Genomic DNA, 21,479 nt, shown 5'->3' with positions numbered 1-21,479 from the left:
AATGCTGGGCTGTGCAAATGAAACAAGCCGTAACCTGAATTGAAGGCTCAGGAGACAGAAACTGGAATGATGAAAAGTCAGCGGTAGAATGGGATGGGGAGAGAGGGCAGTCTGGTACCGGAGAGAAGATGTAAAGGGATACATATGTATTCTAACTCTTAGGACATCATAAAGGCCCATTAACCCTAGAAGTGACAATCTCAGGAAGCTACCAATAACCAAAGGTTAAAAGACCTGGGGAGTTGCTTCAGTTATAACAAAGAAGCACTAACTTATCCAGCAGGCAGTCGACAGTCAATTTGCCATCCCCAGGAGTGGTATAAACTAACGCAAGCATGGCTAAAAGCAACTCAGGACGATTGGAAGATATCCCTGAACACCAGGGTCGCTGAGACCAACGGAGATAGCACGCTGGCCTGGCCTCTGGGGCTGATCCAAAGCTACAGCTCCCCCAAATAAAGACACCTAGCTTTTGAATGACTTATCACTACTGTTCACCATCACCAGAAATTAATCTACACAGTTGCATCCTCTCCAGATTCTAATTCTGCTCCCAGTAAAAGGCAAAGACCCCGAAACGGTCCTAAAAAGGGTACAGCTGTCTTCCAACTGGAGGCCTTGTCAGCAAACTCCTCTCAAGGCCCCGTTGAGGAGAAAGAGCACAATGATCACTCGCCCTGTGTCAGAAAGCCCCAGAAGCAGCAGCTAACCTCTCTCCTCTCTCTGCACTGAGATGCCCCTCCTCCTTTACCCCACCCTGTAAGCACCTCTTTCACCAGCCACCTGTCAAAATAAAGCAAACCATGGATCTTTCAAAAACTGACACTGGAAAGAAGCCGTTGGACGATTTCTTTCCAGGACCTGTTGAAAGATAAAAGATGAAGCGGACAATTTAAAAGGCGAGACTGTACCCTCCCGTCCACAAAGCTGAAAGCAGACAAACCGTGGAAGTCAATGACAGAGGAAACGCCCTTTGACCAGAGACAGACACTAGGCATAGCAAAGTTATTTTCCATAGAGAATAAGAAGCTGAATTAAGCCATTTCACTACTAATAGTCATAAAATCTTCTCATTGTCAAAAACTGGGGGAGGAGTGAGAAGGAGGGTTATTACAAGCCCCTCCTTTGAGAAAAAAAATGACACTGCTTTCTAGGAAGTTCTGTTTAAATGACAAATGTTTTTAGGAAGGGTTTTGTTCGGGGTTTTCCCCTTTGTTTTGTTTTAAGTGGGACACACAGACATGTGGGAAACCCTCCTCCAATCAAAGGGCAGAAGAACAAGAGAAAAAGGCATTGCCCTGCAAGCAGCTAATTCATACTCGCCTTCAGGTTTAATCCCCCCTCCCAACAACCAACATTTGAGCTGTTTCTGGGATTATTGCTGAACTAGGTTTTTAGGGACCAAAGTACATGTAGGTTCCTGGCAAGAGCTGAGAGAGGGTGCATCTGGGAAATGCTGGAAAAAACAACTGAACTCTTAGAGCTGACCAAGTCCCTGGGTTAAACCTCAGATTTCCTCTCCTCTCTCTTCCCTGCACACCTGAACAGAGGAGGCTGGAGTGTGCCGCCAGCACGCTTGAGACACCAGGGGAACGTTTCCTTTTTTTTTTTTAAGCTTTCTGAAATTAAAAAAAAAAAGAGATTTACATAAAATTTAACTTAAGGAAGTTCTTCAACAGAAGCCAAACACATAGGGATGAAGATGATCACCGTTGTGCTCAATGTAAAACCCAACACACACATCTACAAACCACCAGAAATAACTAAACAGCCGTATGGGGTACGTAAAGTAGATTCTGGTACATCAACTTCCGGGACTACCATACAGTTATTAGAAAATTTGAATTCGACAGAACTACAGAAGCATTTTTCATGTTATGTTAAAAATAGCAGATACAGGAGAAATTGGATGAAGGTGGTCAAAAGGTACAAATGTCCAGTTATAAGATAAATAAGTACTAGGGATGTAATGTACAGCATGATCAATAGAATTAACACTGCTGTATGTTATATATGAAAGTTGTTAAAAGAGGAAATCCTAAGAGTTCTCATCAAAAGAAAAAATTTTTTTTCTATTTTTTTAATTTTCTATCTATACAAGACGACGAATGTTCAATTAAACTTGTGATAATCACTTCATGGTATATGTAAATCACATCATTATGCTGTATGCCAACTATATCTCAATCAAACTGGAAAAATAGCAGATACACCAAGTACTATAATTTAAGCCACATAGAAACGTGTACATGTGAATAGGGATTGGGCTGTGATGTGCAAAGGATGTAAAAGTTACTCATTATTATTACTGTTATATCACCTTTTCAATTGGAAAATATGTAACCTACCATAAACAGCAATCTCTGGAGGCCAAATGACACTCTAACAATTCTGAGTGCCAGGTACAAAGTCCTGAGAGCAGAGTTAGGACAGGGAGAAGAAAAATGGCTGAAGAATCAAAGATGCTGTCCAGCTCCCCAAAATGGTTTCAATCCCTAGATCTAAAGTGGCTTCAGCCCACAGGCTCTCACTTCCCCTGGTATGTAACTCTTTCTGGTTTTCTGGACATTGCAGGTGGCTGTACTTGCTGATATCATGGGGTTGTTACAGGAGAGCTCTGACTCAGAGACCAAGAGATATGAATTCATACACAAAAAGGAAGCAGTTACCCAGAAAGGTAGAAGAGGTGAATTCTTTAGACTGAAGATAATACCATGGATCTGAAAGCCAGACTGAATTTCTCAAATGTTGTTTCTTGGGGTTTTTATGGGAGATCAGTACAATAAATGACATCATATTGATGACACTGATTATTACACTGTTTGATGTCTTTTACGTAAAACCCTATATAATAAATTCGTTCCAGGTTTAGTAACAACAAGAAAGTGTCCTGCCTGAAGAACTGTCAGGTTTCTTTTTCTCAGATAAATGCTACCTGGAAAGCCTACTGGCATAGCCCATTCACTGGCATAAGCCTTGCTTTTACAATTCCTCATTCCCTTCTCCTTCCATCGTGTCTTTTTATTTTCTGTTTATATAAAATGGGTTACTCTACATAATGCTTTCCAAACAGACCCATAATGAGTGCTCAGTACATACTATCTATTGTAACTAAAATAATGATGATCACTATGATTGTAGGAATCTTACTGAATATGGATTAAATAATCTTAAGTAGGTAGTGTTTATATTACAGTTAAATTTTTAAAACCTTGGAAGAAAATGACATGACTTCTCAAAGTTTCAGGCCCTGCCAGATTTTTAAAAATTAAAGACATATGGTTGAAGAACCGGTCACCAGCACCCTCGCTCTTGAACGGACCAACAGGTTTCCATTAATAAAGCAATTAGAGGGCTAATGAAATCACGTTAGCCTCTTCTTGTTGTTGTTGTTGTTTTAATATTTATTTATATGGCTGCGCCGAGTCTTGGTTTCGGCATGCAGGATCTTTGGTTATGGCATGCGGGAACTAGTTCCCCGACCATGTATTGGACCTGGGCCCCCTGCATTGGGAGTGCTGAAGGCCCAGCCACTGGACCACCAGGGAAGTCCCTCTTGGTTGTTTTTTTTAAAATGGAAAAAATGTATCAATATTGACTGATTAAACAAAACAAATATTAGGAAAGGAAGAGAAGAGAAAGGAGATGAGAAAGGCCTGGTCAAGGTTACAATAAATTGTTTAGAAAAGAACAAAAGCACAAAAGTCAACTACTTCAGTGGACAGAATTCAATACAACCAAGAAACGTACTGAAGTGATGTGGTATTTGAAGAAATCTCCAATATTTTACATTTAGCTGGAGTAAAATGTCCTGCTATTCTTCCTGGGGTTTTGTTTTGTTTTTTTATTTTGGCTGTGCCACACAGCATGTGGGATCTGTTCCCCCACCAGGAATCGAACCCGTGCCCCCTGCAGTGGAAGCTTGGAGTCCTAACCACTGGATGGCCAAGGAAGTACCTATTCTTCCTTTTTTTTTCTTTTTAATATTCCCTCCAATTAAGAGGGAGTAACTCCTTTTTTTAACATAAGTTCATTCATTCATTCATTTTTGGCTGCACTGGGTCTTCGTTGCTGTGTGTGGGCTTTCTCTAGTTGTGGTAAGTGGGGGCTACTCATTGCGGTGGCAACATACGGGCGCTAGGCGCGCGGGCTCGTTGCAAAGCACAGGCTCTAGGCGCGCAGGCTTCAGTAGTTGTGGCACGCGGGCTCAGTAGTTGTGGTGCACGGGCTTAGTTGCTCCGCAGCATGTGGGATCTTCCCGGACCAGGGATCAAACCCATGTCCCCTGCATTAGCAGCGGATTCTCAACCACTGCGCCACCAGGGAAGCCCTATTCTTCCTTTTTTAAATTAAGGATCAAAATTGTCCTTCATTTCCAAGAATGACTATACAAGTGAAATACTTTAAGGACATTTTAATGGTCCCTTGGAAGCTGTCTGCAGTTGGGGTTCTGCTTTCTTCCACAAGAGCGTACACTACTAAATATACACTCTTATGAAAATTTAAGGTTTGATCACACATCAAGTAACTTGAAAATGGTGAAAAATTCCTTTACAACCAATTTTTAAGAAAAACACTTAATACTGAGGCAATTCGTACTTGGCAAAATACAGGATCTAAATCTTACATTTCTTAAGTGTCACCCCAGGAAGCCACAAAGCATTGGCATAACACTCCGGCATATAGCACAGATTCAAAGACATTTCTGAAATTAATAACTGCGCCAATGCAGTCATTTCCCTTTATTCTTAGTGATCAGCTTGCATTCCTCTCACATGAAAAACACATCTCAATTTTTCGGGTTGTTTTTCCCTTCTGAAAACTCTGAGGATACAACAGCTGCTGGGACTTCAAGAAGGAAAACATATCCTGCCCTAACAGCAGAACTGCCATTAGTTGCTCATGTTGCTATGGTCAATTACAGAAATGCCTTCTATAAATTTGACTAATTGGAGGGAATATGAGTTGAATTATACAATATTTTAAAGAAACACAGATTTATCACTTTTAAACCCAAAGTGACTTCCCACTCTCCCACCATAGTAACTTAGAGACCCTACTTCAATAAACAGAGAGATACTTGTAATTAACACAATGGTTTCAATTAAAATGGCTGTTCCTGAGGTGTTCGGAGATCCTGGCTTCCCCTATGCAGGTGTCAAACATCTCCTAAGATCTTATTTACACCATTCATTTGCCTAGGAAACCCTTTTATTACAGATCCAGCAGAGATAAACAAGCTTAGCCTCAGCCTCCATTATCCCAGAATCTCACTGTATTTTACTTCATTCTTGAGCTTAGGAGCAACGAAGAAAATCTCTGGGCTCTAAGAGAAACACTAAGAGGTTATTGGAAAAAATGCTCCATGCTGTGTCTGTTTTAAAAATAAAACCAGAGACAATTAATCACTTCTCCCTAAACTTAAAGCTATGTTTAGATAGCTAAGGACTGGTTTGCCCCAGCATGAACCCACACATCTTAGTCCAAACCATGAGTACTTCATAGCATATGGACCATTTGCTTGATTGGACAACAAGAAACAAAATGCTTATTTCTATTTTTAATCAGGCAACTTATCCTTATATATTGATAGTGCCAGCCTATTGTATTTAAAATAGGGCATATGCCAAAATCTTCATATTTAAATCCATATATAAAATAGGGAACACCTTAATCTGCATATCTACGCAAGACTTGGCCCTTGCATACAAACATACGCACCCATTTACTACAGATACAGCCAGTTCACTACGTTAAATCAAGAGCTTGGGGCTTCAGCCTTCAACACTGCAATACAGACTGTCCTTGCTGTAAAAGGAGGGGGTCTGGATTAGAAGATGGTGAAAACCACTGGTTTGTAACCGGGAAACACTGGGAATACTGGGATCTCATGACTACTTGTGCACTGGTAGGTAAAACTGTCAAGCACGCAAGGTGGTGCCTATACATAATTCAGCCTCAGGGTTCCTCATTAGAGCTTGGAATTTCCGAACATACTAACAAAAATAAGGCCCTACTTTCATCCAGAGTACTCATCTAAAATTCTGAAAACCATCAATCCTATTTCAATTTAAAAATATATATATATAATAAAATTCTGAAATACACTCCTTCTTGAAATGGGGACAACCCTGTTCTGAGGGGCTCAATGTACGGCAGGGAATGCTCCTTCCCATCCTGTTCCGATGATAACTGCTAGAACACTTATCACTTGGGCTGCATTTCCTTACAATCCTATCTCCCTGGCCAGCCTCTGCACTCATCTGCACAGCCAGGGTCCCCCTGTCATCTGCACAGCCAGGGTCCCCCTGTCTTGCAGACCTGCACACTCGGTTGCCATTCATAAAGGCTTGGAGAGGGAAGGAATCCTGCTACCAACTGGCAAGAGCATCTGGCCCGTTTCTGCTGACCCAGAATTCTACTGGAATAGTCACTGAGGGGCCGGAGGGCTTCATGCTGAGCCACTCACTGGTCAAAAAAACTAGCATTTCAATTATTAGAGAAATGCAAATCAAAAACAACAATGAGGTACCACCGCACACCAGTCAGAATGGCCATCATTTAAAAGTCTACAAATAATAAATGCTGGAGAGGATGTGGAGAAAAGGGAACCCTCTTGCACTGTTGGTGGGAATGTAAATTAGTGCAGCCACTATGGAAAACAGTACAGAGGTTCCTTAAACTAAAAACAGAGTTGCCATGTGATCCTGCAATCCCACTCCTGGGCATATATCCAGACAAAAGTGTAATTTGAAAAGATACACGCTATATAAATGGTCATAGCAGCACCATTTACAATAGCCAAGACATGGAAACAACCTAAATGTCCCTCGACAAATGAATGGATAAAGAAGATGTGGTGTACATACATACACATGTGTATATATACACATACACATGTGTATATATAATACACATATGTGTGTATCATATACATATGTATATACACAGAATATTAGTCAACCATTAAAAAGAATGAAATAATGCCATTTGCAGCAAACATGGGTGGACCTAGAGACTATCATACTAAGTGAAGTAAGTAGACAGAGAGAGACAAATACCACATGATATCACTTACATGTGGAATCTAAAATACGACACAAATGAACATACCTACGAATCAAAAACAGTCTCACAGATATAGAGAACAGACTTGTGGTTGCCAAGGGGGAGGGGTGGGGGAGGGAAGGATTGGGAGTTTGGGATTAGCAGATGCAAACTATTAGATACAGGATAGATAAACAACAAGGTCCTACTGTACAGCACAGGGCACTACATTCAGTATCCTGTGATAAACCATAATGCAAAAGAATATGAAAAAGAATATATATGTATAACTGAATCACTTTGCTGCAAAGTAGAAATTAAACACAACATTGTAAATCAACTATACTTCAATAAAATATTTTCTAAAAACTAGCATTTCTGTGGTCTCTGTGGGGCTAAGAGTGGACGCTGACCTTTCACAGAAACCTGGAGGCTTCAGTACTCATGGTACCTGGTGGTTCCCCCACGGAGCACCCCGAGAACAGAAGACAACTGTGCAAAGGTGACACAAGAGTTCACCGTGCCCTTTCTGGTGCCCACGTAAGCCCCATCTCTAAAATGATGGCCAAGAGATAAAACCAGAGAAGAGTGCTCCGTGTAAGCCTCGCTAACTTAGGCCCATCTCCCCTGGGCTGTTCCAAGTACTCCGGCCTTCGCCTCAGGACCCACTGGCAGTAACAGACCCTGCCATTCAAGTTGCAGGGGTGGTGGTTGTGATGGTGTAAAACGCACATCTCCTAGGAAGTGAGAAAAGCCCCACGGGCCTAAATGGGGGGTCGAAAGTTCCAGCACACTGTGCTCCACTCCGATCATGTACAATATGCACTCAAGACTACTTCTCCTTCAAAGTAGTTATCAGAACTGTCACTAAATACTGATTTGGAGAACTACCAAGTCAATATGTGTCTCGCCGTTTAGACCGTGACGCCATGCATGCGAAGCCTGTGTCCTCTTTGGTCGCTGCCTCACCCTCAGCGCCCAGCACCATGCCCATCAATTCAGAGGTACTCGAAAGCAGTTGCTGAATGAACCTTCGGCCTAGGCACCCTCCTTCTACAGATGGAGGGTCAGATGTGTAGCCTCACACTCGCAAGTAGGATGCTCTTAGTCAGGAAAAAGCTTTCGGACGGTTAAGAGCACGCTACTTGCCAGGAGGAATCGCTCATGCATTCATTCAAGAAACATCCGAGTGCAAGCAACACACTAGACACTAGGTGTAGGGCAGTGAGTAAAAGAGGCAAAGTCCCTGCCCTTAGGTCAGATTGTGAGAACTGAACAAAGCAGTGGGGGAGAGGGACAAAGTGTCTGTGGGAGGCATTCTAGCTTACACGGAGGTCAGGAAAGGCTCCTCCATGAAGGGGATAGGTAAGCAAAGCCCAGAACCCTGTGAGGGAGCCAGCCCTGCTGAGGAAGACAGACCAGTATATGGGGGAAAATTATAAAAAGCGCAGGCTGGCATGGGAGGGGGCCAGAGGCAGACCCTGTAAGGCCTCCTAAGCTTCTGGCTTTCGGTCTGGGTGGCAATGGGAGTCACTGGAGCACTTTGAGCACAAGTGATAAGGTCAGAGTGAGGTTTAACAGAATAGGATCACGCTGGCTAATGTGCTGGGAACACACTGGTGGGGAAGAGGCTGGAGCAAGAGCCAGAGCGGAGAGACTCGTCAGAGGCAGCTGTGATCATCCAGGGACGAGGTGATGGGAGATGAGATCAGGACAGTAGTTACCGAGGTGGTAGAGAAGAGGACAGATTCTTGGATCCATATTGAAAGCAGAGCTCAAAGGCAGAGATTCTGAGAGAGCATCTAAACAGAAACATTGCCCACCCAGTCACCTAAACCTTTGTTCTGATCCCAAGAAAACGAACAGTGTCTTATCTTGGAAGGTTCTGATTTCTTCATTTGCCCTCCAACCTGAAAGACACAAGACCATCTTCTCCCATCGCCACACTGCTTAATGATCAACCCACCTCCCACCAGTAAAGCCTTCTTCCCAGAATGAATCCAGGCTTGTGGGACCTGAAGAGGCAGGGGAAAAAGAAAGTTACTTCCAAACTGGGGATAAACAAGGCAGAATATTAACCAACCAGCCAGCTGGGGGCAGTTAGTTAGGATTCGGTTTAAAGTGAACCCACTGCACTCCTCCCCTTAAAAAAAAAAAATTCTCCTCATAAAAACAAAAAACTATTCCTCATCATAGCCTCTGACATCCTAGTCAGAGAGTGATTTTTAAGGACTATTTCTGAAGTACACCAGTGAAAAGTTGTCTTGCGTTGCTTTTTAAAATCTTAGCGTGGGGAAATATTCCATAATTAAGGCAATTTTAACAATAGTAGATAATAATTTGACTATAAATTGTAAGGAATGCAATGACTGCTTATTCTGGCACCAAAGAAGCAGGACTTTCTGTGAAGTGACTGCCAAGAAAAATGATACTCCCACTCAGGCTGGACCATTGCAAGTGTAACTGTTAACCACATGCTTCACACTGCAGTTTGCAAGGACACAGTTCTTTGTTTTCATCTCTAACCAAACACCAGACTGAAAACTCAACGGAGACAAACCCGGCTGGTGGAATAGAAACAATAACTGAAGGGAAAATTTTTTTCTGCGGCTTGATGCTTGCTGGGATGCCGACGTCAAGGGTTTGGAGAACTAAGGAAACCTCTGCAGTCCAAAAGAAACCACTTCCCAGTCTGCTCCTGTAGACAGAAGCCCAACATCAAGAAAGAAGCCAGGCTTAAAGAGGCTTGCGAAAGCCAACGGACAAAGTAGCTGGGAGGAGAAAGGACTGGCATGAAAAGATGGCTGGGATGAAGTGGGGACCAGGTGACCTTGAGCTAGACTAGACAAAGAGGGCAACCCTGTCTGGGGCCCAACCTGAACTGCCTGGGGAAGGGGAGGGACGCAAACACCTGGCTGAGAGTCTAAAGAAAGGAACAGGAGCAAAGGCTATTTTTTCTAGAAGTACCTCTGCAGGTACAGCAGAGTTCCTATTAATGTCTGGAACAGACAATGTAAGAAGCAGCAACCATTTGTCTACCAGGATTAAAACAAACCACATGAAATACTTAGCTCCCACCTCTGAGCAAGCTGAGAAATAACACTACATTCTAAAAAAAAAAAAAAAAAAAAGATTCTCTTTCTCACTTAGGCATCTAGGACTAAACGTATTAGAAATTTTAAAATAAATAGCTAAAAATAAGTTAATTGAATTAAAAGGGATGGATGAATAGAAATATTCATTCCCAGAATGAATACAAAAGTCACAAATCATGCTTGAACTTCTTTGTGAACCACAAACATTTCTCTAACACCTACCATGTGCCGGGCAGTGTGATAAAAGCTGGAGCTACATGGCCGTGACCGGGCAGCAACAGCTTCTTTTCCTTTAAAGGTTCCAACAGCCACCTCATCAGAGACAAGGACCCTCAAATGTGTCCTCATTCTTAATACAGTACTCCCGTCCTTAACTTCTAGTGTTTCTTTAAATATGATTATCCATTTACTTAGTTTGGTAAATGTATAAAAGGGAAACCAATATTCACATATTTAAACCTGTCACCTCTAACTCAAAACCAACTCTTGCCTTTAGTGGCTTCAGGTCAGCATGTCAGTTTCCCAAGCTGAGCACAGCAGGTGGTAACAGCAGTATCTGACATTCTAAGGGGATTAGAAGACAAGGTGCAGAGGAACAAAATCACCAACCAAAAGCTCTGAAGTGAGTAAACCACTGAATTAGTAATACTCAGTGGTATTAATATTAATATTAAAATACTTTTTTTTCCAGAAAAGGACAAAGTGACACACAGAATTTACTCCTTATTGACCCAGCACTGTTGGGAAACTAGGTGCTCTAAAAAGGTAATGTGCTTTCAAGAGCAATTTTTTTGTATTTAGAAGATGTCCACTCTTTCTAAAATATACTTTCTGGGAATTCCCTGGCGGTCCAGTGGTTAAGACTCTGCGCTTTCACTGTTGAGGGCCCAGGTTCAATCCCTGGTGGGGGAACTAAGATCCCACAAGCTACATGGTGCAGAAAAAGAAAAAAAAAAAACCTTCGGAACTTTTAAATCAGAATATACAATTATTTAATACTGCCCTGAGGGACTTCCCTGGCGGTCCAGTGGTTGCCTGCCTCCAAACCCATCCCTTCCTCTGATGGGTCCACAACCCAACCAGCACTACGTGCTACTCCTAATCAGGTAAGGAGTAGCAAGTAGTGCTGGGAAGCCAGGTAACCTAAACTTTCTATCTTCCCACATTTAAACCCTATCTACCTAATTTGAATGTAAGTGCCTCAAAAAAGCTTGATTCTGGTTTTAAAGGAACTCTTTGAATCCCCAGCACCTAGCATTCTGCTCTTGATAGAAGAGCTATTCAATCAATGGTCGCGGGGCTTCCCTGGTGGCGCAGTGGTTGGGGGTCCGCCTGCCGATGCAGGGGACACGGGTTCGTGCCCTGGTCTGGGAGGATCCCACATGCCGCGGAGCGGCTGGGCCCGTGAGCCATGGCCGCTGAGCCTGCGCTCCGCAACTGGAGAGACCGCAACAGTGAGAGGCCCGCGTACCGAAAAAAAAAAAAAAATCAATGATTGCGGATGACAAATTTCTGAAGGCCTTTTCTCCAAGTAGAATGCATGGGCTTTATGACAGCTGTTTCCATCATTTAGCTTTTCTGCTTACTTCCACATTCCCAGCTGTGTTCTGGATGGTTGTGCCGACCAGAAGCCTAGGGATTTACTGTACTTCTATTTCTTGATAAGATACTTGAAGAGAATAAACACATGGCAAAGAGGACATTAAAGTAAGGGATAAAGAGATTTCTTTTATTTTACCAATAAAGAGATGGGAAGAAGTATCACCTAGCACACTGACAATCAATAAACAACAGCAAGGCTGGATTCCTGTCTAGTTCTCTCCAAAGTACTCTCAATGTCCTAGTCTTATTTCTCCACCCTCAGCAAAGCATCACTGGTTATGGCATATACTTGCGTCTTGATTAAAAAATATTTTTCCCAAGTTTAACAGATGTTCCTGGACTTCCCTGGTGGCGCAGTGGTTAAGAATCCTCCTGCCAATGCAGGGGACACGGGTTTGAGCCCGGGTCTGGGAAGATCCCACATGCTGCGGACCAACTAAGCCCATGCACCACCACAACTACTGAGCCTGCGCTCTAGAGCCCACGAGCCACAACTACTGAAGCCCGCGTGCCTAGAGACCGTGCTCCGCAACAAGAGAAGCCACTGCAATGAGAAGACCGTGCCCCGCAACTGAAGAGTAGTCTCCGCTCGCCGCAACTAGAGAAAGCCCGCGAGCAGCAACGAAGACCTAACACAGCCAAAAATAAATAAATAAAACAAATAAATTTTTTAAATAAATAAATAAATAAACCAGACGTTCCTCTGAAATCCAAGTTAGCCAAAATTGAAACAAGCATGCACTGGGTCTAAATCAAAGCTCTCTTCTGAGATAACACTTTGTGATGAATTTCATTGGAAAATTCAGAATCACAGAATCTCTGTGAGTTCCCTTCCATCTATGAAGAATAGCACCGGCTCATCTCAACTAAGCCCGCACACAGCAACGAAGACCCAACACAGCCAAAAATAAATAAATAAATAAATTTATTTTTTTAAAAAAAAGGCTCTCCAGGTGCTTTAAAGCGTTGCCAGGGTTGAGAATCACTGATGTAATCCAGTATTCTAACAACCCCACTCCCATTTTTCAAATCGAGGAGAAAGAACCTCACCAAAGGTATCAAGACAACTGATTTGTCACAGAGCTAGGCTAGAACTGCTCTTTTCAAGAAACCATGGCCTTTCCATGTAAACTACTCCACCTAGGACAGTGGGGTTTCTTCCCTCTTCCCCCGCCCTTCCTCCATTATTTCCTCTTTTCAATAACCCAATGTCCTCACCTATCCCAAAGTAAATGCATTTTCTGAATATACTCCGTCTTGGAATCCCATTGCATAATTCTTGACAATCTAAACTAGGTCTGTTTCCCTGTATCCACCCACTTGCTTCTTTCAAAGATCTCTGGGAGGTTAATCAGGCATGGCTGCCCCTTAAAGAAGCCATATTGCTTTTCCTCTAAGAGGCTGGACTCAGCCCACCCTTTTCACCATTATCATCACATGGGCCCTTTTTCAAATCCCTGGCAAGGCTCACCTCTGATTCTTTCAGCTCACTTAATTTCTAGTTTGTACCTGCCCTGCCATACCTCGTGGACTTCCCTCTTCTGCTGGCTTAAACTTTCCATTTTGTGAAAGATGCCTTTTTCCCTGAAGCACCTCTTTCACTCTGCCAGTTAGTCATGCCGGGTTCTTTTTTTCTTCCCCCAAGCAGCTGGTCTTTTTGATGTCTGGCACACATTTATCTGGGCTTCCAATAAGATGTTTTTACATAGTTTCCAGGCTTCCTGGAGGTTATTGACTTTTTTTTTAACTCTTCCATTCAATTTTTTTCCTAATTTCTAACATTTGTTAGAGTTTCTTTTTCAAAGGTTGAATACCTGGTTGATGGAGCTCTTTGATTTTTCTCTCCCACCAGATTGCTGAATTAAATGCATCAGAACTTAAATATATTTCAAATTACCTCCAAGATGGAATTGCTTCATGAATTTTCTGCACTTTCATGTTCTCTATAGTAAGCAACAGATGTTTAGCCAAGTGGAATTGAAAATGCTAGTTTTTACCTGTTCGTATTTTAGTGTCTGCTTTTTTTTTTTTTTTTTTGGCCACACCACACGGCTTGTGGGTTCTTAGTTCCCCGACCAGGGCGTAGGAGGTGAAAGCACACAGCCCTAACTACTGGACCGCCAGGGAATTCCCCGCTTATATGAAATATTGATATCCTTAAGCCTGTGTTCTTCACCTTGATAAAGACAACAAATTTAAGATTTTATTTTTTTAAAGGTAATTGACGTGCATCAGACAGCTCTATATGCTGAATCTAAGGTGTTAAATTACTCTTCTCCATTTGTTCTAAATTGCCTCATCACAAGTCTCAACTGTTTGTTTCTTAAAAGAGGTATATCTCAAGGCGGAAAGAAAAACAGAATTCCGAATGCTTCTGAAAAATGCCTATGACACTCGGTTATTAATGAAGTGGTGAAGATGAGTACACTCCCAAGAGAATAAAAACATTCTCCAAGTTATAACAACATTTCTAGGAGACTTACTCTAAATTTATTTCACTTCAGAATGTTTAGACCCAAAAGCTTCCCAGGAGAGCAAGAGACCATGGGATGATGATCTATCACCAAGGCAGTATAATCCCATGATAGCACCGGTGTCCTGCCAGACAAGGCAATACAATTATCTGTCATCCCCCTACCCGTTTAACAAATACTGCACCGCACTCGCGCACCTGGTACCATTGGGCACACAAAATGCCAGGAGCTGCCATCTGTCCTCAGGTTACTTACAGTTGAGGCAAGAAGACACACGTGTGCCTGCACACACGATGAACTAGGAAACAAGACAGCTGTGTGCAAAGACCATGGATCCGATGTAACAGACAAGAGGCAGTTAAGAACTATTTAAAACAGCCTCCCAACAGCTCTCCCTGCTTTCCCCTTGCCTCACCAACCCTGAACTCTGCAGTGCCACTAGTTATCTTCCTGAAACAGCCTGACTAACGAAATTCCCCTCCTCAGAAGCTATCGTGGGCTCCCCATGACCCAGGAAATACAATTTACAGTCCTTCTACTGTTAACATTAGATTGTCTCTGTCTGGGTACAACACTTTGCCTGCAAAGGACACGACTGGATCTCTCTACTAGAGCATCAGCATAGTGCTGTGATGATGGTCTTTTACCAGTTAGTTGCTGGTCCTCTCATAGCTTATGTTTCTAAGACCAGCCCCCTATGGGAGTTGGGAAGGTACTTTCTTATTATCTGTACAACACAGCATAGACTATACTTTGGGTCAGATAAGACCTAGGGTTCAAATCCCACCTCCAACATTAACTAGCTGTAAGACTGCGAATAGATTTCTAAATCCCTGTGAATCTGTTTGTCTGTAAAATGGGGATGATGAATATAATCATCATTCTGATTTTATATGGTTGCTGTGGACTTTAAATGAGACGATCTTGTTTAGGACCAGGCCCAGGGAAAGCACTTAATAGCCACCAGCTCTTTTCATCTTTTCATTGAAGCCAAAATGCATTTTTGGTGAACATATATGGCAACCACCTCAGGGCTAAAACAGATGTTATTGGGGAGCCACAGACCCCTTCCCAACTGACTTAGATAATCACTGATGTTTCCCTTGTTGAGACAACAAAAAACCTTCCTTTTTCATTCTTCAGTCTACCCTCCAGCTAATCCTGAAATTGCGTGCAACCCAACGTGAGTCAAACAAAAAACGAAAATAGTAATTATGCTGAATCAAACATTTTATATTTGTATGTTCTAACTAGAGATTGAGCTGCATAAGCCGGAACTTTTACCAAGTTCTTTTTTGAGCATGTCCAGGAGATAGTCCCTGTACTACTTGGGACAATTTCTATACTGACAGGTGAGAAAAATCACAAGTTCTCTGCAAAATCCAACTCATCTACTTAAAGTAGGTAAGAGGGAATACAATTCTTGAAGACATATGCTGTGTCTTACATGGAATAATCAACGCAGTATCAGAAAGTATTCCTGGGGCTTCCCTGGTGGCGCAGTGGTTGAGAGTCCGCCTGCCGATGCAGGGGACGCGGGTTCGTGCCCCGGTCCGGGAGGATCCCGCATGCCGCGGAGCGGCTGGGCCCGTGAGCCATGGCCGCTGAGCCTGCGCGTCCGGAGCCTGTGCTCCGCAACGGGAGAGGCCACAGCAGTGAGAGGCCCCGCAAAAAAAAAAAAAAAAAAAAAAAGGAAGTATTCCTACTTCTCCAGCACATGTTTTCCCATGTAATCCTAACAGCTTATGTGATTCCCTCCGAGGTACACATGTGCGCATGCGTGCACACTCACAGGTGCACTGGTCATGAGCGTAAATGGGAACAGGAAAATAAAAACTCCCAAATCACACCTGTGATGCAAAGTTCTCCTTGGTATCATCCGATGTCACTGTGGAAGGGACCTTTGGCAAGGTGAAGTAGGTTTCTAACCAACTGCCTCACTCTTCAAGACAATTACAAGCAAAGATTAGATTAGTAATAAATGCCAATTATTGCATATCCTTTATCCTGTCCTTACGGAGGGAGGTGCAATGAGAATGGTAAGATTTTACAATTCCTTGTTATAAATACTATTTTTTTTTTTTTACTATTGAACTACCATTAGTAAGTTAATATCCTAGTCCCAAATCCCTTCTCCCTTGAACTCCCCAGGTACTCCTTTCTCCTCATCTGTACCACTCATATGGTCCTTATCGCACACCATGTTGTATTCCAATCGTGTGTGTGCAAGGCTTATCTCCCTATCACCTGGGAAGGTCCTGGTGGCAGAGGCCCTCCCGTCCTTCTTGCTGCCCCCATGATGCTAAGCACAGAATTTCGCACACAGTAGGTGCTCCAAAAGATATGCCCATTGAAGCTGAACAAAAACCCATCCTTTGTGTTAAAGATCCCTTTTGATCATGGCATCTGGGCTACACATTATTTGGTTAAGTTCAGGGGTCAAGTGGATAGGCAATGCAGGACCTAGGTCGGAGCCCTGTCAGCATGCTGTACTCCCCAACACCCTTGAGAGCACATCAAATTATCTTAATTATAATCTAAAAAGACTGAACCGTTCCTTAAAGAACGTGGAGTATTCTCAAAACCTCTTCAAACCTCTAGAAGGCAAGTGCAAGGCCATCAAGAATCAAACCTTAAACTTGGGGCTAGGCACCCAGACACTGTGACCCTTTGCCTGGAAAACAATCCTGGACTTTTTGCACTTAAGAAAACATACGCACACACCCCCAACCAAAGAAAGTGCCTGGCAACTAATTCATTCAAGTCGCTACGTTGACTATGCTCTCCCAAATGACCAAAATTATCTGAGTGGAGCCCAGGGAAGACAACGACAATGTATGCAGCTGGAGAGGCCAGGGTGATGGTAAAGATTACCCCGTTTCTATACTGGCCGTCTAAAGGTATTTACTTGGGTCTGTCTGTGTTGTGACAGTGTCCTAGACTCAAATGAATGCCTCTAACACTCCACATTTTTGAGCCATTCAGTCATGCATTTTTGTTATTGTTGAAAGTGGTGCGAAATTGCACTGCATGAGCTAAAGTCCTTGGTGGTCTTCCAAGGATTCCAGCTAAAAAGGCACTTCCTTTGTTCCTCGGGAGAATGCAGTCCAGTAGGTCATTCAAAAGGGGAAATAAAAGCAGCAGCCCTGGGAGGGAGATGAAGGACAAGACAAAAAGAATAAAATGTTTTGGGTGTGAGCACATTAGCTTCCATTTCCTGCTGCTGGTCACTAATAACGCTCTTATCTTTAGGGGGAATATGTCCAGAGAAATATTTATGCAAAAACATTCCTCAGGTGTTTTCTGGGGACCATGACAATCAAAGGGAACACCTAGCACTGTCGTTGGGCACCCTTCAAACTTCATTTTTCCTGAGATGCTGGCGGGGGAAGATGTCCTGCCCTTGCAAGCCTGCACAGAACACAGCTGGAGAAAGTGGGGCGGACAATTTCACAGCCCACTCCCCGAACGCCTCCAGTCCACCTCAAAGGCACATATTGTTTTGCACGAGCAGAAGATGAAAACTTGTCACGTTCCCATTAAGTGCATCGCTGCATCTATCCCTTCAAAATGTGGGAATGACAACTGTAACCTTCACGCCAATCATCTCCACTGGGCCCCGGGCCCAAACCGTGCAGGGCACAAAGACCCCAGGTCTGACCTGTGGAGCCCCCAAGCTTCAGTGGCTACTAACTCAACTTTACTTTTTCGAGCGGGGCGGAAGGGAGAGGGGAAAGAAAGAGGGCTTCTTAGGGCTCTACAACCAATAAAATCGTGCCGCTGTGAAGACAGACGTGAGCTCCCCCCCAAAAAAGCAGCTCAAGGGCAAACAGTCTCTAATCAGTAACGTGCGAGTTACTTGATAACTCCCAAGGTGCGTGGGGTCCTAGGCTGCTCCAACCATTTCTTAGGTTCTATTTCTAGATAGATGCCGGTCACACAAGAAAAGTGCCCAGCAACTTCCCTCAACTACCTTTGTAATTTTTATGTAATTGATGACTGCACTTAATCTCCAAGGTTATTAATAGCCCTTCCCAAAAAATGACCCCCAAGTCTTCCTAAGCCTTTGGAAGCGCCTGGTTGAAATTACAGTATTTCCTTTGCTGGCTGCCGGCCCCCTGCCCGCCCCACCCGGGTGACCAACACCGCGAGGCAAAGGCGCGCTCTGCTCACTTCCATGAAAGGTTTGGAATGGAGGCTTGGCCCCCGGGGCTCGAATCGCTCACTTCTCCGTTAGGTTAAGCTGGCCATCAGCCAGCTAGATTCGTGGTTCTTTCCGAACCCTCGGGGCGAGGAGGCTACCTGCGCGGCCGCTGGCCCCAGCGCGGCCCGCGGGACTGCGCGCAACAGTTGGCCTCTGCGAATGAGTGCCACCCAGAGGGGATCGGCCCGGCCACCGCCGCCAGCCTGGCGAGGAGGGGCGAAGGGCACCCGCCGCAAAGCTGCCTTCCCAGCGCTGCAAGGGCTTTCACAAACACCCCACGCACCCCCAGCGCCGAAACCCGGTGAACTTTTTCACAGGCTAAGCGGTCTCTATTTGCATAACCATCTCCCAACTGAGATTCAGGCTTCCAGTAATCAGTCCTTTCAAAGATTTGTAATTTAAAGTGCAATTAACCCTTAAAATGGGGTGAGAAATAAAGAAAAGGGGGGGAAATACCCTTCTCGTCCAACACGTTCCGGAAAGCAGGAGAGTCCCCAAAAGTCAGGGTTTGGAGGAGTGGAGGGAGAGTCGTTTGGTTTTTAAAGGCCACTTCTAAAGCCGCTGTAGCTACTAAAACTCCTAATCCGTGTCAGCGGTGGAAGAGAGGCGGGGAGTGGGTTTTTAAAGAACATCAATGAAACATCAAGTTCCACGTTTTGCGCCCCCCGGAACCTGGCAACCTCCACCCTACCCGACCTCTCGTCACCCACACAACAAAGCGGGGAGCCCAGTAAGGAGTTCAACCCGGAAAAGGCGAGGGAGCCGGTGACACGCACTTTGCGGGCCAGAGTCCTCTGGGGCTTCCTGGGACCAGGGAGACCGCGGGAGGGGGGGTGGGGGAAGGAAGCTGAGCGCGGGAGTGCCGCCGGGTAACTCGGCGGCGCCCCTCCGCCTGCTGCGCACCCGGGGCCCCGGCGTCCGCAGCGAACGCTCTGCGTCGGGGCTCGCTCCGGCGCGCCTGCCCATTTCTCCGTCTCGGCTACCTGCGTCCGGCGCGAGGGGCGGCGGGGCGAGGGGGCTTCTGCGGCCCCTTCTCCCGTCTCTGCGCTCGCCTCCCGGGGACTCCCACCTACCGTTGATCTCGTGCGTGGGGGCATCGTTCTTGTCGAAGCCCTTGGACACGTAGAGACGTCGCACTTCCGAGCAACTTTTCGACTTGAGCTCGGCAGCCAGCAGCGCGGCGCTGAGCGCGGCCAGGGTGCAGAGCAGCGCGGGCAAGACGAACCGTGCCATGGTGCCGGCCGGGGCGGACGCGCTCCCACCTTCGGGGCGGGACGGAAAGTGGCGGGCGGGCGCGGAGTCGGGGGCTCGCGAGCGGAGTCTGAGGGCGAGGGGAGTTGGAGGAGGAGGAGGAGAGCAGGAGGAGGAGACGCGGGGCGAAAAGTGGAGCTGGGCCTCGCGCGTCAGGCAACGGTCCCCGGTGCCAGGCGCCCAGCCCGGGGAGGAGGAGGAGGGCGTGGAGGCGGTGCGCGGCCCAGGGGAGCGGAGGCGCGGGCCGGTGACCTCCCGGCTCCGCGGGGGCAGCGATCGGGGCGGGCTGGCCGGAGGCGGGACAGGGGCGCGGGGAAGGAGGGGAAGGTGGCAGGCGCCGCGGAGGCCGAGGAGGGCGTGAGGGGCGGCGGCGGGCGCTCGCGGCGCGCGGCTCGGGCTGCCCGGCGCTGGTCCGCCCTGCTAGCTCGGCTCGGCTCGCTCTGCCCTCGGCCGCACGGCTGTGCCCTCTTCAGCTCTGCCGCTGATTGACTGGCCGGCGTGCGCGGCGACGCTCCACAAACTTGGCCCAGCGGGCGGCACTCAGGGGGAGGGGGCGGGCGGCGGGGGGGCCGGAGACGGGCGGGAGCAAGCAGGGCCGGGACGGGAGAAAACCTGGAAGCGGGGTTGGATCCGGAGCGTCCAAATCCACTTCCTAGGGGGCCCGCACCGGGCGCGCAACGCGCCCTCGCGCGACACGCCCTCGCGCGACACGCCCCGCGGGACTCCTCCCTCCTTCCCTCCTCCCGGGAGGCGGGGAGCCTGCCCGCCGCCCCCAACCCGGGGAGGACAGGCTGACTTCTCCGGGGTGAAGGGCCCAAGTCCCAGGGGACCGAGAGGCTGGGGACTTGAAACCCACGTCCGAGTCCTAGGCCTTCTGCGCGCGGCCACCTGACCCGCTGCCCGCGGGCCAAAGCCGGACGGAGCCCTCCGGCCTCGATACCTAACCACCAGCACCCCTCCGCCGCTGCTACAGCCCCGCAGCCTGGAGGACGCCCGTAACCGCCCAGCTCCTGGGCTAGGAGTGGAAAGCGCTGGCATTAATCTCATTGTTTGAAGCGGGCACCAGAGGGACTTGGGACTCCGAGCTGGCCCTAGAGCCTCACCTGGCCTCCTCAGACCTGCTTTCCGTCAGACGGTGCTCATGGAGCACCGACCTGTTCGGAAACCTGGCAGGCATTCTCAGCCCCCCCAGCCCCCAGTCTGGTTCTGCTACAGGTCTAATCAAACCCTGAAGCGGGAGAACCGCTGCCCTGCCAACCGCAGAGCAAATTCAGGGTTGACCTTGGAAACCTTCTGGCCCAAACCCCCCTTCACGAAGGGAAACTGGGGCCCAGAGAAGAGAAGCGACTTGCTGATAGCATGTAGCTGCCGCGGGGAGGGGGGGCTGTCCAGAACCCGGGACTTGACTCCCAGGTCACATGGAATAAAGGTAGCCCAGGAACCCCCTTCCCCTCTGCCCTTAAGCCTCTTAACAGAGTCTCACACCTCTCCGGGTCCCTGTCTCCACTTAGCCACCTGAAAACTGGAAATGGGTGAGTCTTCCCACCTTCTAAGCTTTGTCACATTCCATTAATGAGTGTTTTTGAAGCTTCTAGGGCTCCTTTAATGAGGGGAACTGTGCAGATTGAGAACTTGTCATTACGGTTGTTATTGTTACAATCTGCTGTAAGAGGTTAGGGTGAGAAGCGCCTCAGACACCTCGGGAGTGTGCTGGGAACTGGGCAGATAAAAGGGGCTGGAACTTATTATTTGGCTAGACTCTCAATTCCCATAAAACTACATAGGGTGAAGATATGAACCATCATT

At 46.3% G+C, this 21,479-nt stretch overlaps 1 protein-coding gene across 1 annotated transcript in view; it reads right to left on the bottom strand.

Moving 5' to 3' along the window:
• Window positions 1–20,167, bottom strand: part of GPC4 (glypican 4) — a 108,739-nt gene extending 88,572 nt beyond the window's left edge. The window contains exon 1 of the mRNA XM_019919063.3: window positions 19,496–20,167. Within this exon, the coding sequence (XP_019774622.1) occupies window positions 19,496–19,655 (160 nt within the window). The 5' untranslated portion in view covers window positions 19,656–20,167. The remainder of the gene's footprint in view (window positions 1–19,495) is intronic.
• Window positions 20,168–21,479: the final 1,312 nt, after the last annotated feature.

This window comes from Tursiops truncatus, chromosome X (assembly GCF_011762595.2).
Source record: "Tursiops truncatus isolate mTurTru1 chromosome X, mTurTru1.mat.Y, whole genome shotgun sequence".
NCBI classification, from domain to species: Eukaryota; Metazoa; Chordata; class Mammalia; order Artiodactyla; family Delphinidae; genus Tursiops; species Tursiops truncatus.
The sequence above is the reverse complement of the archived record's forward strand: the minus strand, read 5'-3'. Positions and strand labels throughout refer to the sequence as shown.